At 38.9% G+C, this 14326-nt stretch overlaps 2 protein-coding genes across 7 annotated transcripts in view; both read left to right on the top strand.

Moving 5' to 3' along the window:
* Nucleotides 1-168: 168 nt before the first annotated feature.
* On the top strand, nt 169-13457 carry LOC109540205 (heterogeneous nuclear ribonucleoprotein 27C). 6 transcript variants are annotated; one of them, XM_019908467.2, is made up of 10 exons: nt 169-364; nt 2865-3068; nt 3281-3471; nt 3642-3724; nt 3939-4127; nt 4188-4353; nt 4776-4841; nt 6769-7008; nt 12652-12768; nt 12837-13457. In XM_019908467.2, exons 1-10 carry the CDS (start codon nt 345-347, stop codon nt 12950-12952), a joined length of 1392 nt encoding a protein of 463 aa, XP_019764026.1. In that variant the 5' UTR covers nt 169-344; the 3' UTR covers nt 12953-13457. The 6 variants fall into 6 exon arrangements, with proteins under 6 accessions (XP_019764026.1, XP_019764025.1, XP_048524046.1 ...); XM_019908466.2 differs by lacking the exon at nt 169-364 and adding an exon at nt 420-617; XM_048668089.1 differs by lacking the exon at nt 169-364 and adding an exon at nt 420-617 and having other exon boundaries at nt 12652-12793; nt 12846-12937.
* Nucleotides 13458-13922: 465 nt separating this feature from the next.
* The window catches only part of LOC109540221 (protein FAM107B), a 15396-nt gene continuing 14992 nt past the window's right edge, over nt 13923-14326 (top strand). The window contains exon 1 of the mRNA XM_048668090.1: nt 13923-13964. Within this exon, the coding sequence (XP_048524047.1) occupies nt 13938-13964 (27 nt within the window). The 5' untranslated portion in view covers nt 13923-13937. The remainder of the gene's footprint in view (nt 13965-14326) is intronic.

Genomic DNA, 14326 nt, shown 5'->3' with positions numbered 1-14326 from the left:
GGGCTTACTACTGCATGAAAGCGGTGTCTGGACATGAGAATTATTAGTTGGGGTTGGATTATTGAAAACTGAATGATTTCCTGTGGGAATTCGGGGATTTTAGCAAGAAAATTAAAAATAGTTGGATCTTGGGCAAGCTGGCGGTGGCGCCCTCTACGGCATGTTACCCCTTCCCTTGTCAGAAAATGGTGGCCGCTCGAACTCCTCATTCGTCCTCGACTATGTGACATATCTGGCTGTTTATTCCTTCTAAGCCGTAGATAATTTAGGGTAGTCCTCTAGATTTAATTAATTTTAAGTTTAGTTTAAGGAGTCATTAACAGTGCTGAGGTGACGTTAGAATAATGGAAGATTTTGAATATGGGTAAGTAAATTTTCTATAAATTTTCTGCGCGAGAATTTGCGGTGGCGCTTTGAGTCACGCACTCAAGAAATTGACGGAAGTCGGTGAGCTGCCATTGCAGTTCGCAGTTCGAGTTCCGTCGCTTTTTGTGATACGTGGTGAATGCCGTGTGCGAGACCGGCGGTGAAATCGCTTTTTCCTGTTAATTAGTGGCTTCGAATAGCATGCGAATGTTGAGGCTCAAGCACGAGATGATGGACGACGACGAAAAGGGGTATTTGTCTAGTTATTAGCCATATTTGATTGTGGCCGCTTTGTAGGTCACACGGCGTGTACGCACGTCGTGTGCAGTGCTTTTCCTTTCCCATCGCCGCCTAAAACCCTCCCAACACCATGCAACGTGGCTCTCCGCATTTCTCTCAAACGCCATCCCCCAGCCCCCATTGTCGAAATCCACACATTATGGTGATGTACCGGTTTTCACCGCACCACCGTTCAGCGACCCCAAGCGACACATCGAGCGGTCAAAGAACGGAAAGCCCGCTGGTTTCTTATCTAAGTTTCGCTTTCGCAGGCATTTTCCATGTTTTCTCAACCCGTTGCCAGTTGCTGCACTATGGGGGCAGTTTCCATAAGGCAATTCGTGTTTGTCACTTTCGTTAATTCTCGGGGCCACAAGGCGTAACGGGACACTAATCACGTAACCTCACTTTATGTTTTCATAAAACGAGCTCATTTGAAAGGAAATTTGTTGCATTTTCCTGGTTGGTAAAGTCCACTTTTCCCAGCGCACATGGCAATGGAACTGCAGTGGTTTTCACATTTCCCCATTCACCTTCTGCCACGGGAGCCCTGGGGCTTTGGTTTGCCCGATTAAGCGCAATCGTTCGATTCAGGAAGTAACTTTTTGTAGCCAATTGTACGGAATGAAACACAACTTTCCAGGTTATCTTGGCTCAGTGCGATTCCTTTACGCATTTGGCCTTTCCAATGCAAAAGCTCAGGATCAAAGGGGCTCATTCTCAGGGATGTTAGTAATTCGAGACCAATCACGGTCTCCACCCCACTTCATGGGACAATCAAAACCACATTTGTCTCAAAGGGAATGTGTTGCACCTTGTAACGCTTGAGTCGATTTAGGGCTGGCGTTTTGATAATTTCCAAAACTTCGGCCATGTGAAGTTGCGGGCGCTACAACCCCCATAGGTTTGAGGTTAACAAAACACATGGTGTTTCTTCATCTGGGAGCACATTCTATGTTCTTTTGCTTGTTTTCGCATTACGGCGTTGACAAAGTATCTTTCTACTATCTGCCATAGAAAGATACGGGCTCTAAAAGACCCTATTTTCCACGTGTTTTTAGCTAATCGGGTTTTTCCATTGTAAAAGCAGTTATGAGGCATTGGTGTTGTTAACATCGGTTGTCTTGAACGGCTTACGAAGGTAGCATGGGTTGTTCCATAGCGCCATTAGGAATAACGGAACTCGAAATACGTTCTAAGACCCAAAGCACGTGGGAAAAAGAGACGAATTTAGTTTGTTTCCAGATACGTTTGCTTCACTAAAAAAGTTGCGACAAGGCTCAACGATTAGATGTAATCTGTGACAAATCTAGATTTTTGCATAAAAGCCCGTTGTAAATAAGATTTAAGGCCATACTTTTCGTGATGTCTCAAATTTTGGAAGTGTATACTCTTCAAACCACGTGTTTTTTTATATACCAATGAATGGACCGTACTTTTTATGTAGTATATGGAAAATGTCCTGTTAAGAACTGTTCGATCAGAACCCCAAAAGCATCAATTTTACGGGTTTTCAGAATACACTTTCGATAGCCACTTCAATAAGATAAATTTGATACTTTGAAGTATCTGATTCAGTTAAAGTAGCTCATTTTTTCAATAGATAATTTTTTACGTCACGATATTTTATTCGAAAATTGATTTAGCAAGAACATGAAAAAACCATTGCTGTGTGGGCTCAGCGTCCACTTAAGAAACGCCATTTGAAAGGCAATTGATTATTTAACGCTGAAAAATCTTTCAGTAAAGGCCTAGGGAAGTCTTTAAAAATGAGGCCACATTGCAGATGGTCCCTTTATTACCAAGACAGTAGGATTGGAAATTGAAACTGCATGGTTTGTTATAAAGAATTGCAAAAAATGCAAAAGTCAATTTTTTCTCCGACATTCTCCACAACACAATATTTAAGCAGCACTGCAGTGAAGTAACCATTCTTATATAACCGAAAAAGCCACTGTTGCTTTCTAGAATGTGATTGCTGGTTTCATACAATTGGGTCATTAGATTTGGTTCAGGTAGTAGATCACTTAAGGTTTTTTATGTGCCCGGTCTACTTCGGATTAATTTGGGCAAATGTTTAAGATAGAGCTGCGCTTCTAAGACTGGTCTGTTGAGGACAATTTAATCTCCTCAAGAATATTTTATGTGTACAATTGAGGGAACATGTACTGAATACCGCGGAAAAACACGCTTGTTAACAAAACGTTTGTCTTTTCCAGGAAACTTTTTGTGGGAGGTTTATCCTGGGAGACCACTCAAGACAATTTGCAGAGGTACTTTTCGAGATACGGCGAGGTCATTGACTGTGTCGTCATGAAGAACGCGGAATCTGGAAGATCCCGGGGTTTCGGTTTCGTTACTTTTGCTGATCCCGCTAACGTAAATGTTGTTTTGCAAAACGGACCCCATACACTTGACGGCAGGTAGGCGCAATGTTTCAATTGTGTGGTTGCATGGTGCTTATCTGACTAGTATTAATAAAGCTGGTCGGAGCTGCATCTGTGCTAGATAAACTTCTTGTTGTCGCCTCCGCTGCATCTCAATAGTGCACTGGAGTGAATCAATAAGAAACAGTGTAAAACCTGCGAAATCTTATCACCGGATTGTGCGGTGATATGCGTTTTTGGTCTTTCAGAACTATTGATCCAAAGCCTTGCAACCCAAGGACTCTCCAGAAGCCCAAAAAAGGCGGTGGATACCCGAAGGTATTCTTGGGCGGGCTGCCATCAAATGTTACCGAAACAGATTTGAGGAGTTTTTTTACCCGATTCGGTAAAGTCATGGAGGTCGTAATAATGTACGATCAGGAGAAAAAGAAATCTAGAGGTAAGACCAGAGCTTCAATTTAACATCGACTAATGGGCGGGTCATCAACTGGTCAACTGATTTCGGTGAATTGAGGGATTTTGTCCTCAACGGATTTCCATAATAAAACCCCACACTTCGATCCGTTCCACGTGTGTAGAACACTATTGAATTGATTTGGCTTTTTACAGGTTTTGGTTTTCTGTCCTTTGAGGACGACGAGGCAGTTGATAGGTGTGTCTCTGAACACTTTGTGAACCTCAACGGAAAACAGGTAAGTTGTTTTTGTGTGAATTCATGATTTATTACCGGCACGGTGCACATTCCGACTAGCTACTCAATAGCTGGTTGAATTTCGCACGGTGCTATAGAAAATCATCTTGTCGCCTCCGGCGTATCTACGATAGTACACTGGAGTGAATCAAGATGATACACTTCCTTCCGCTCTTTGCCCTTGAAAGAAATATTAATGCTTCCAATCTGTTTAGGTTGAAATTAAAAAAGCAGAACCACGCGATGGATCCGGTGGTAACAAAATGGGAGGCAGCGACGGTTCTTCCGCTTGGGGCCCACCCCAGGCCCCATTGGGCATGATGCAGGGCCCGAACGGCCAAATGGGCGGACCCCCGATGAACATGGGTGCCCCAATGGGACCGAATATGAATCAAGGATATTTGGTAGGTTCAGATTGGTGACATTTTTTACAATCATTGCACATAATATTTTTTCTCGCTTAGGGTTGGGGCACGTCTCCCCAACAGCAGTACAATGCTGGCTATGGAACGCCATCGGGGCCTGGCTCTTACCAGGGTTGGGGCGCTCCGCCTGCTCCCCAAGGACCTCCCCCTCAATGGGGCAACAGCTATGGTGGTCCGCCAACCCAACAAGGATACGGCTCATATGGTGAGTTATTCTTTGAGTTAGGCAATCCAGTGTATGCAACGTTGAAATAAGGATCTTAAGCAAGAGCCTTTGCAACTGACACACCCGGGCAAAAAATAACAAATGTATCGTAGTTAAATTAGGCAACTACGCACTAGTTGCTTTGTTAAAAACGGTATCGGGGATTGTAGAAAAATTTAATAAATTTGGCAGGCTAGGACATCTGTAAATGGCTGTATTGACACGTTTTTCCTTGGTTTTGTAGTATTGTTTAGAAAGCGTTTTTTTGCAATTAGTTTCTACCACACTCAATTTAAACAAATCCCTCAAAGGTGGGAATTAAAGTACGTGGCACTGTCCGTTGAGTAGAAGACCTACGACCTAGCTACCTTTAAAATCTAATATCGTACAAATTATAAATTTTGGCATCTTCGTACATTTAGGAAATGGTACCACAAATTGGAATAGTTGGAATATGCCTCAGAATGGCGGGTCCGGAGGTCCTTCGGGTAGGTTTTTTTAGCCTAATTAATATAAATGACGGGAAGTTTTGGGGAGGAGAGAGGCATACATGTTTTAAATGTACATACACTAAATCTCATATACGCTTGTGATATTAACGCAGAGTGTGCTTTCGCATATAATCTGTGGGTGTGGCTAACATAATAATGTCTGATCATTCTCCGGTTTGATTTTCGAGTCGATTTCGCCTCCTCCGCCTGGTCTGCGATTAATGGCATCATTCCCGTTTCCGTACAAACATTTAAAATAGCATTTCGTGTCTGTGTCCTCTATGGAATCGATCTTTTTACACGTTAGAGTTGAATTTTGCATCAACCAAGTCACATATTCGAATATATCGTTCCATCTGTGGCCTGTTCCAATACATATACTCTGCCAGATTGGCTTAAAAGACTGAAACAATATTATACGTTATTTGTCGACAATAAATTGTTGATGGTAGCTTAAGTGTATATGTTATGTTTTTACTGTAAATTTAGACGAGATATTTATAGCAAATGTGGATTACCTGGATTAGACATAATTGTTGCCCACATTTTGTCGTCTGAGGAGACGGAACTCACTTTGTATTTATTTAAAGCGTGACCAAAAATGTCCTTTCTTACAGTTTATAATAAACTACTTTTTATGCAGTTCGTTTATTTTTAGTTTGAGGAACTGGCACAGGCACACTCACCTATCCAAATGCGACATGTTTTAACTCTTACTCAGTTGGCACCTAAAGATTCTTCCTTTAATTTGTTTATTATACGGCCAAAGTAGAGGCGCAGATTTTTTGCTTTTGCTTATCATTTATGCCTGTGATCTCGAAAGGAAAATCATTGGGCGTTATCAGCTAGTTGTGTAATCGGGCAATCTTCTCATCCTGTACGCAGCGCATTGCTGGAATTCTTTGCGATTGAAATTCTCATTTATAGCCAACAGTGTTAGGATTTGTGCATATTTTCCCGTTAAGGGAAAACGAGCAGGACGACCTGTAAAAATTCCGGATCTTTTTCGATGTTCGTGTTTTTGTTTGGGTAACTTGTTGGTTGCATTAAATGAAGTAATTCTCATCTGATTCCAAGAATAAGTCCACATTTGGCTTGACCTTTTTCGAGTTAACAATCATGGTTATAATATGGAAATTTAAATTTTAAGTTTTTTTGTTGATTAGTAATAATGCCATTGTCCCTGGAACAAAATTCTGTGTAGTCAATAATTACTTGTGGCTTTTTCAGGCATTTTTCTCGTGCGCGAACTTTTCCGCGACGTCCTGAACGCCTGTTTGATAGAATATGCCGGAGAATTGGCGGTACTCCGTGTTAAAGTTGCGRTAGAAGTTGGTGTTTAAATATCGAAAATATTCAAATTTGTTTAGTTTTTCAACGCTTTCGGTGCTCCATCATACATTCAGCTGTGCTTGGTTTTGTTAGCCGGTGCTTCTTCAGAGTGTGATTTAACTGTGATGCATGTTTGTGGGATCGAATTTCTGACGAGACGTTTTACAAGCTCGCTGAACTGCCTTTCACAAGATTTCTCAGTCGAAGTCTGATTCAGTTCAGTGAGCTTGTAGAACCCGAAGACTCACCAGCGAAAGCCTCTGGGATTTTTAGTGAAAAATTCGATCGATCCATACCGATGCCATTTAAACCCTGGTTCTGCTTGTGCATGCGTGTGGGTTTAATTTTCCTTTGGGTCACAACTAGTTGTCTTTGTAGAGTAAAATGTACCTTGACAATGAGCTAATTGGAGAACTTAACGAATGAGAGTACTGACGGGAAATGATGCACTGATCGAGATCAATGTTTGTTTGTTGCGCCGGAACAAGTGAAACGGAAAGGGATTCGTTAACTTCTCCGAATTCGTATGTCTCCTCCTCGAACTGAGAACTCCCGCCCGTGGTTTATGCTACAACGCATGTCTCATCCACAGGCTACATGGCCACTGGAGACGTCTACTCTAGAGGTGGCCAATCGGCTGCAGCCAATCCGTCGGGTCCGCCCGGAACTGCACCAAGCGCTGGTACCGCCTCGAAGCCCGGCTCGGACTACGGGCCTGCGTCGTACGGTTCCGCCTATGGGTCCTACTCGGACTATTCGGCTCGGTCCACGGCCCCGTATGGAACCGCCGATTCAACGGGTGGTTATTCCAGTCAACCACCCCAAGCTGCAGGTGGGAAGCACTTCACTGATTTTAAAGAGTGGCCAGCGTCATGACAACCTATTGATGGTCAAGGTACTGCTCCTGCGGCCGTACCTGGTACGGGATTGGCCGTTCGGGCAGTCTCCGCTGCTGTCGTCGAGCTGTCTCACTGACCACAAATCGGGCAACTGCAACGGGACTGGGGCCTTTCATCGCCCTACATAGATGCCGGTCTGGAGCATGGGAGTATCTGGCTGCTGGTAGGTACCGCTGCCAATAAAACAATGTCTGCAAACAGAGATTGTTCCGAGGTTCTGCCGTGCTCTAAACCGCCGAGGCTCTATGTCCCGTTCAACTATTGCGCGATTTGTCGCTCAGTTAGTCAGCTACTCGACACTGGCACGAGAAAATTCATAAGTTCTCACATATTTAATCAGAATTAGGGGTATTAGTTGTTGTGTAACAATTATATTATGGTATAAGTAAAAAGCTATCTATTAACAAAGGGCGGACAAACGCCGGGTCACGTGGTCCATCGAGCAGGCACAAAAAGATGCTGAGCGACGACTGCAAACAGACAGAAATGGTGCCCTCTTACTGCCGCGTTAACTATTTTTAAGTATCATTAGATGTCCCGATTTAAATTTTGTAGCATTTTCAAACCACCGCCACCCCCACAGCAACGTTTAATCGAAATCAAAATTCCCGCCCGTTCGTTCAAGTGGTTACTTTCCCCCCGCAAATGTTACAACATTTAAAACACGACTTAACCGCTCACAAAATCTTGTTGAAGTAATTTTTATAAATACTTATTTAGACATTGAACGATTGAATCGAAAATACCTCAACTTATTAACTATTTATTAATGTTTACGGTAATGTAAGATATGTGTGTGGAAGTGGTCTTTACATATGCCCGAGCTAATTACAATATAAAACGTGCTGTCGGTACGACGTAAAGATCAACAAGTATATGGTCTAATGCCCGAATTTCTCTTCTAGATTCATTGGAAACGTTGCAAAAATTTTATTTAATTCCGCGAAAGGTCAGACTATCTGCAATTTTTTTAGCATTTTATCTAATACACTAGAGTTTACCACTGTACTCGAATCCTAGTGATTTCTTTATTTTAGTCGATAGGTTGATTTTATCGTAGAGTTAGGTCGATTGTCAAATAGAAGTGCATTTCTTTTAAAACTTGCTAGCTTTAGATTCGTTTTAAATGTACCGCGGCAACGGAAAACTACAACTAACTATTTAATGTTGCACCGGTGCATTTCGTTGTTTAAAGTTTGTCGTAACAGCGTTTGAAGTTCACACAAAGTCTAGTCGCAAATTTCCTTTCTGTTTAGATAGAAATTTTAGTTAAAGCGTGTTTTGTACAGTTCCAGTTGAAATTAACGTGTTATTGCAAATTTTGTGGCAGATAGTCCGACGGCGCATTTCGAGTAGGATATAATTCTATTACCTAAGATGATGATAACTATTTTTTGTAAATAAATAAATACATAAATAGTGCACAACCACGCCCCATTTTTAAATATAAATCAGTAGCTTTGTAGGAATATCATTTAGATCTGGGCTGTAATTATTCTCTAAGATATTCTGAATTAAGGTTGCTATTGCTTGAACCTTTCTTAAGACGTTACTGTTTTTTAATTGTTTAGTATTAAGCGTGCTCGCTTGCCCACCAATTTGGGATCGACGCATTTGCCTGACTTCTTTTAAATTTTGATTTCAAAGTGGTGGATCAGTCCAGAGTAACGACAAACTACACGACTGAGGTATCATAAACTATAAACAATTACAATTTACTACTTAAAAATATGATTGACTACGTTTTAATAATAATTTTATATTCTGTTCCACCGTCATTTAATGTAACTATTTGAAATGTATTACGTACTATATCTAATTTTAGTTTAGATGCAAAAGACTTAATCCATTTTTAGAGTAATTAAATTATAATACATTATAAATAACTAATTGTAATAGTTAACAATATATAAGCGGACTATGTGGTTGTGATCTATATTATAAAAGTTAAATTATCATAGATTCTCCTCTAATGCGATAAATATCGACCTTATGTGTATGTTATTAGTAAGGAACTAAGATTTTGAGGGCCCCTTCTGTCTGTCTGTTGTAAATACTCGAACACTCATACTTAGTTAATCTTAATTTCGTTCAAAAATTGTGGAAATGCTGTTGCTTCCGCAAGAAACGACCTTTCATGTCTTCGCCTGTACTTATTGCTATCAATCAACTTGCCGGTACATTTGGGCTAATATGCATCGTTCAAACTACGTAGGTCGTGCTTGCCAATCATAGTTGTTTTAATTAAATTACAGTTTTCCATTTTGCAGTGTAAATTCGGCAAACAATGTTTTGTTTCAATGTGACAATCTAATGTCCTGGGCAATGTTTACATTATTCAGTTGAAAATATGAAAATAAACGCATTATCTGGTTGCTGGGCGTAGAAAGCTACGCTTGAGGTGGCTTCTATATGCTATAAAAGCTCTCTCATGATTAGCTTATCTAATAGATAACTTTGATCCCAAAAACTGCAACCATAAGTACGGACTGCTTGCCTGTTAAAACCGCTAGATTAGTTAAAGAAAACACCCTGTTGTCGTTCGAAATGATCAGTATTTATTAAGTATGGTAGTATTCGTTCTGGCTCCAGATTAAAATATTACAAATTCTCTTTCTTATGTGGTGGAGGGATACGGATATAGTTGATGTACATACTACATGATTAGACAAATTAATTGAACTATATCGCAAACGACTACACACGATTATACACTTGACTTACTGCTCTTCAGGTTCAGATCAGGAGTCGATTAGACGCAATGCGCTTGAAACGAAAACTCTTCAGTCATTTTAGTAAATCCTTCGAGTATAGTTAAAAGTTGGGGCGTGTCACATTTTCAAAGGGAAAAGAATAATTATCCAGTATACCTGAAAAATTAGCTAAATATATTAGTTCTTGGAATATATATTCAAAGTTTAATAAAGAATTAATAACGGAACACACGAATATATTAATATACATTTAAAAAGCATTTTAATTAGTAAAAGAACTGTTGTATTAAAAGTAATTTATTTTAATATAGCTAGATCTTAGAGTAACTAATGGTAAAGGAATACACTAAGAATTATTGTTTTCGAGTTAATTAATTGTACTAGTTATCATTGACTTGTTAGTGTAATATTTTATGATTGAATAAATTTAAACATAGTTGAAGTAAAAATTAGACCAAATCGACTGATGTACAGAGATATACTTGAATAAGTTTTAAAATTAACGATAAAAACAATACAAAATTAGGGCCTTCTTAATATGATAGTGCAATTCCTCATAAAACTAGCAAAATAGTTGTATAAGTTTAATATTTAGATGCCCTGACATTTTTAAAGTACAAGATGAACTGACTAAAAGTACCGTAGTTTTTAAAGAAATGCATTTCCGCTCGTTTGTAGTTTCGAAGCAAATAAACTCTCAAATCCATACATTTTTGCTGGTGTGTTTTATTTCTAGCATAACCCGATTTCAAACCTGCTAGTTTTAAGATGCTAGTAATAAGGGTGCTAGTTTGCGTTAGTTCTAATAATTAAAATCAAAACTCTCAATCAGCTCAAAGTCGGGTATCTTAAGATCAACTATGTATTAACTTTAGAGTTATCTAGAATAAATATTGCTTTTCGTAATCATAATTTTAACTATTAGATTACTCACTATTACACATTGAGATTAGACCAAAATGTAATTAGGTGTGGCGTATTCCTTTAAACACTACCTTAATTCTAGCTGCATTACTTTGAAACTACTGGATTTGATGGGTTTTCTTGTTGCAAAATGTAAGGGCCATTTAAATCGAATTACAAAACTAACAGTTTTGCTCAAAAATCGATTATTTTGTATTTGCGTTGAGCTACGTTTTTCATACATAGTACATCTCGAAACTGTATATTCATATATGAGTGTGAGCAATTTAATTGTTAAGTGTGTTGGAACTTATTTAAATAATTAAGTCTGATATAGTTATTCGACATGTTCGTGTTAATTCTAGTTAAGTGTCTAAGGAAAGGAAACAAGTTCATTAGCTCTTACTGCTACTACTACTACTACTACTACTACTACTACATGTCCCTCCTATTGACTCCCTCATCCTCATTTTGGCCGATATTTAACAATGACTACACAAAACGATTCAACTCGAACTGTATTTATGCATGGGAAAGGGCATAGACAATTTTTCAAAGACGTTCAATAGCAATTTGGTAGATCTCAGCTTCAACACTGCATGAATGAAGTAGGTTTTAATGCCCTTCGAAGTGTACTCGAAACGGGTTTTGAAGGTGTTCATTAACTTATGTATGTTTTAAGCGTAAAACTAACCCAGTTTTGTGTTTTCATTGCGAAAATATTGGATTTTTCTCCACAATGTGTCAGCTATTCACACCACAAAATTAATTGAAGTGATCGAGTACACAAGTGTGGGACACTAGTGTTGCCATCCTCTCACATCGAATCATTTTTGCTAACTAAACTGATCGTCAACTCCAACCTCCTGGCGTTCCATGTTCATTGTTTCGAATCTTGATTAGTTCACAAATGTCCTATACTTGTCACGTACACTATATAAATTGACTTGGTCGTATTAAGCTATAAAGTACATAATTTAAGTGTTGGGTTGTCGTAAAATATTCTATAAAGTAGGCGTAATTGTTAAAATAACACACGGAGACCTGGTTTTTAGCAAATTAATATTAATCTATTTTAAAAATATTAACTATTAAATATCTAAAGTAATAATTGTAGTGCATTTGTATTTGGGATTAATAGTAGAATAGATAGTATTGAATATCATATAACTAAACTCTAAATATATAGTCTGAAATGTCTATTAGATTAATCTCAAACTGAAAATACTTAAAGGTATGTACCTAATATCATTATCGAGGACAATGAGAAATAAATTGTAAAGCCGTTTTGAATCTCTAATTTGAACCTTTCCTGGTCAATCCCGTCCATTTTCTTCATTCTTATCGCGCTTTACATCATCGTACACCTCATCCGACATAAGAAAGGGGCGATTTAACTGTAAACTTTGTCCAGTTGGGCTGTTGGATTGAACATGATTGACTGAAACAACTAGAGTAGACCACCCCAAATTTCTGATATAAATATTATTATTGTTATAAGGTTGTTGTGGCGTTTGTCACTTAATTTGTTAGTTATTTAATTTTACTAGATTGTAGTGAATTATAGTTCAACGAAGGCAAGCTATTGCAGTCAAAGTTTCCAGAGTGGTGGATTTTGGTAAAGAACATTCCTTAGACGGTTGTTAGAAACTCAATAAGCTTTAAGCCAATTTTATGTATAAATAGCTTGTATTTTTACCCAATGTTTTAAAAAATTTCAACTTTCGATCTAGGGCAAGCACTTGAAGGTGCTGAAAGTTTCAGGTGGAGTTCTTTGCCAAACTCCTACCTGTTTTCTCCTGTACTACCCGCTATTTTTATGAACCCATTAGTCTCCTGAGCTTGCCATAATGGTCTGAACAGTATTAGTGTTAAACGAGTTTTCCTGTGAACTGAACTCTTTCGTTGCTCACGTAAGTACGTTTTGCGCGCAGAAGTTTGGAGGGTTTCCCATTGCAGGTCCCCCGCCTTGTTACCTAGTTTCCACTGATGCCAGTGGTTTGTCTTGTTTTCCCGCTAATTCCCTAGATTTATCCCGATCTACACTGCCATCCTCCTCCAATGGACCTAAGAAGGGTAACTTCGATTGCCATCTCTAAATGTAAGCGGGCGCATAGTAATCGAGACTTTTTTGAACAATTTAGACTATTCAGGATACGCTCAAAGCCCAGCGGCGGGCGATTGCTACTCAGGAGGGCCTCAGAGGAATTCTTCGTATGGTTCCGGTAATTCACAGCCTTACCATCCGTATAGACGATAGGACACTACATTTACCAGTTTTAATTATGCATTCGTAAATCTACAATTTATGAGGCGAAGAAGTGCGGAATTTTGTTGTCTGAAAGATATGAAAACTATATAATTAGTTTATTTGTAATTAGGACTAGATTTCGAACAAAATTCCAAAAAAGGAAATGGGAACCTGTAACGGTTTTGATTGAATTTTTGGATATTCGAAAATTAATTAGTTCATATTTTTGTTTAAAATTCGCAAATGTTGACATTTTTAAGAACGTTGGAGATTTAATTCAAACATTGGACTTAAACTGCATGTAAATAGTGAATTATTTATAAACCTTGGCAAAGTATGTTTCCAGTTCTTCGCCCTCATAGTTATAAAATTGTTTTCTGTCCTTCTTTCTTCTTGCGAAGTATTTTCTATTCCATTAGTTAGGCTTTCATTGTTTTTATAACTTCAAATTATATTATAATTGTATTCGGCAGAACTTCGCGGATGCCACTCAATACAGCATATTTCCGACAAACTGGTCGTTTTTATTCGCCCACTTTTGGTGTGTGTTTTATGTTTCAAGTTCCTCGTCCATATTCAAATAAAGTACTATAAAATTTAACAATTTTGAGTATGAAAATATTGGTTAAAGCGTCAAATCAGTCAACTGTTTAATGGCGGATGGGCCAACAACGTGCGGGGTTTGCGCCGTTAAAATGTCGAAAAGTTCCGAAATTTTCCAACTTCCCGGGAAAAATTTGCCGATTTTCTGTAAATTTAAGTTTTCCGCATCGTTTGATCGAGTTTTCCCGGCCGGTAGTGGAATTTTTGGCAAAAAAACGCTATTTTTAAAGTTGAGTTTGTCGTGATTTTGTGTCAAGCTGACGGTCAGAACTTGACATGCGCCGACTAACGGAGTGAATGTGCGCTTACAAAGTGCGCGTTTGGAAGCTGAAGGACTTTCTGGGGTTTTTCTCACAGCTGAAGATTTGGCTGGATGCAGAAATGCAATTCGATGAGGGAGAATCAATCAATCTTCAAGGTAAGGGCGGATTTATAACCTCAATATTGGAATTGGCTCTGTAATAGACGTCATTGGTCGACATGGTTTGATTAATTTGTTGCAAATGTGCGCTCTTTTGAAGTTTCAAGTCGTTTTTTCGGTCGCAAGGTCTTCGCCCACAATAATATCCAACGATGCCAAAACGAATTCTCTGGCTCGAATGGTTCTTGAGAAACCTCGAAAAAAGCAGAACCTAAAACTTCTTGAATTCAAGCATTTTTTGAGAAAACTGCCAACATTTCCTTTTCGATGGTTCACTTTCTAAAAAGGCCATTTATTTCTCTCTAGAATGATGTACAAATGAGCGTTCTTGCTCATTTTGCCTTCGAGATATGAGCAAA

This window comes from Dendroctonus ponderosae, unplaced genomic scaffold (genome assembly GCF_020466585.1).
Source record: "Dendroctonus ponderosae isolate FM_Combo_2020 unplaced genomic scaffold, Dpon_F_20191213v2 Dpon_F_20191213_7, whole genome shotgun sequence".
Taxonomy (NCBI): domain Eukaryota; kingdom Metazoa; phylum Arthropoda; class Insecta; order Coleoptera; family Curculionidae; genus Dendroctonus; species Dendroctonus ponderosae.
This window is presented reverse-complemented; position numbering and strand designations above follow the sequence as displayed.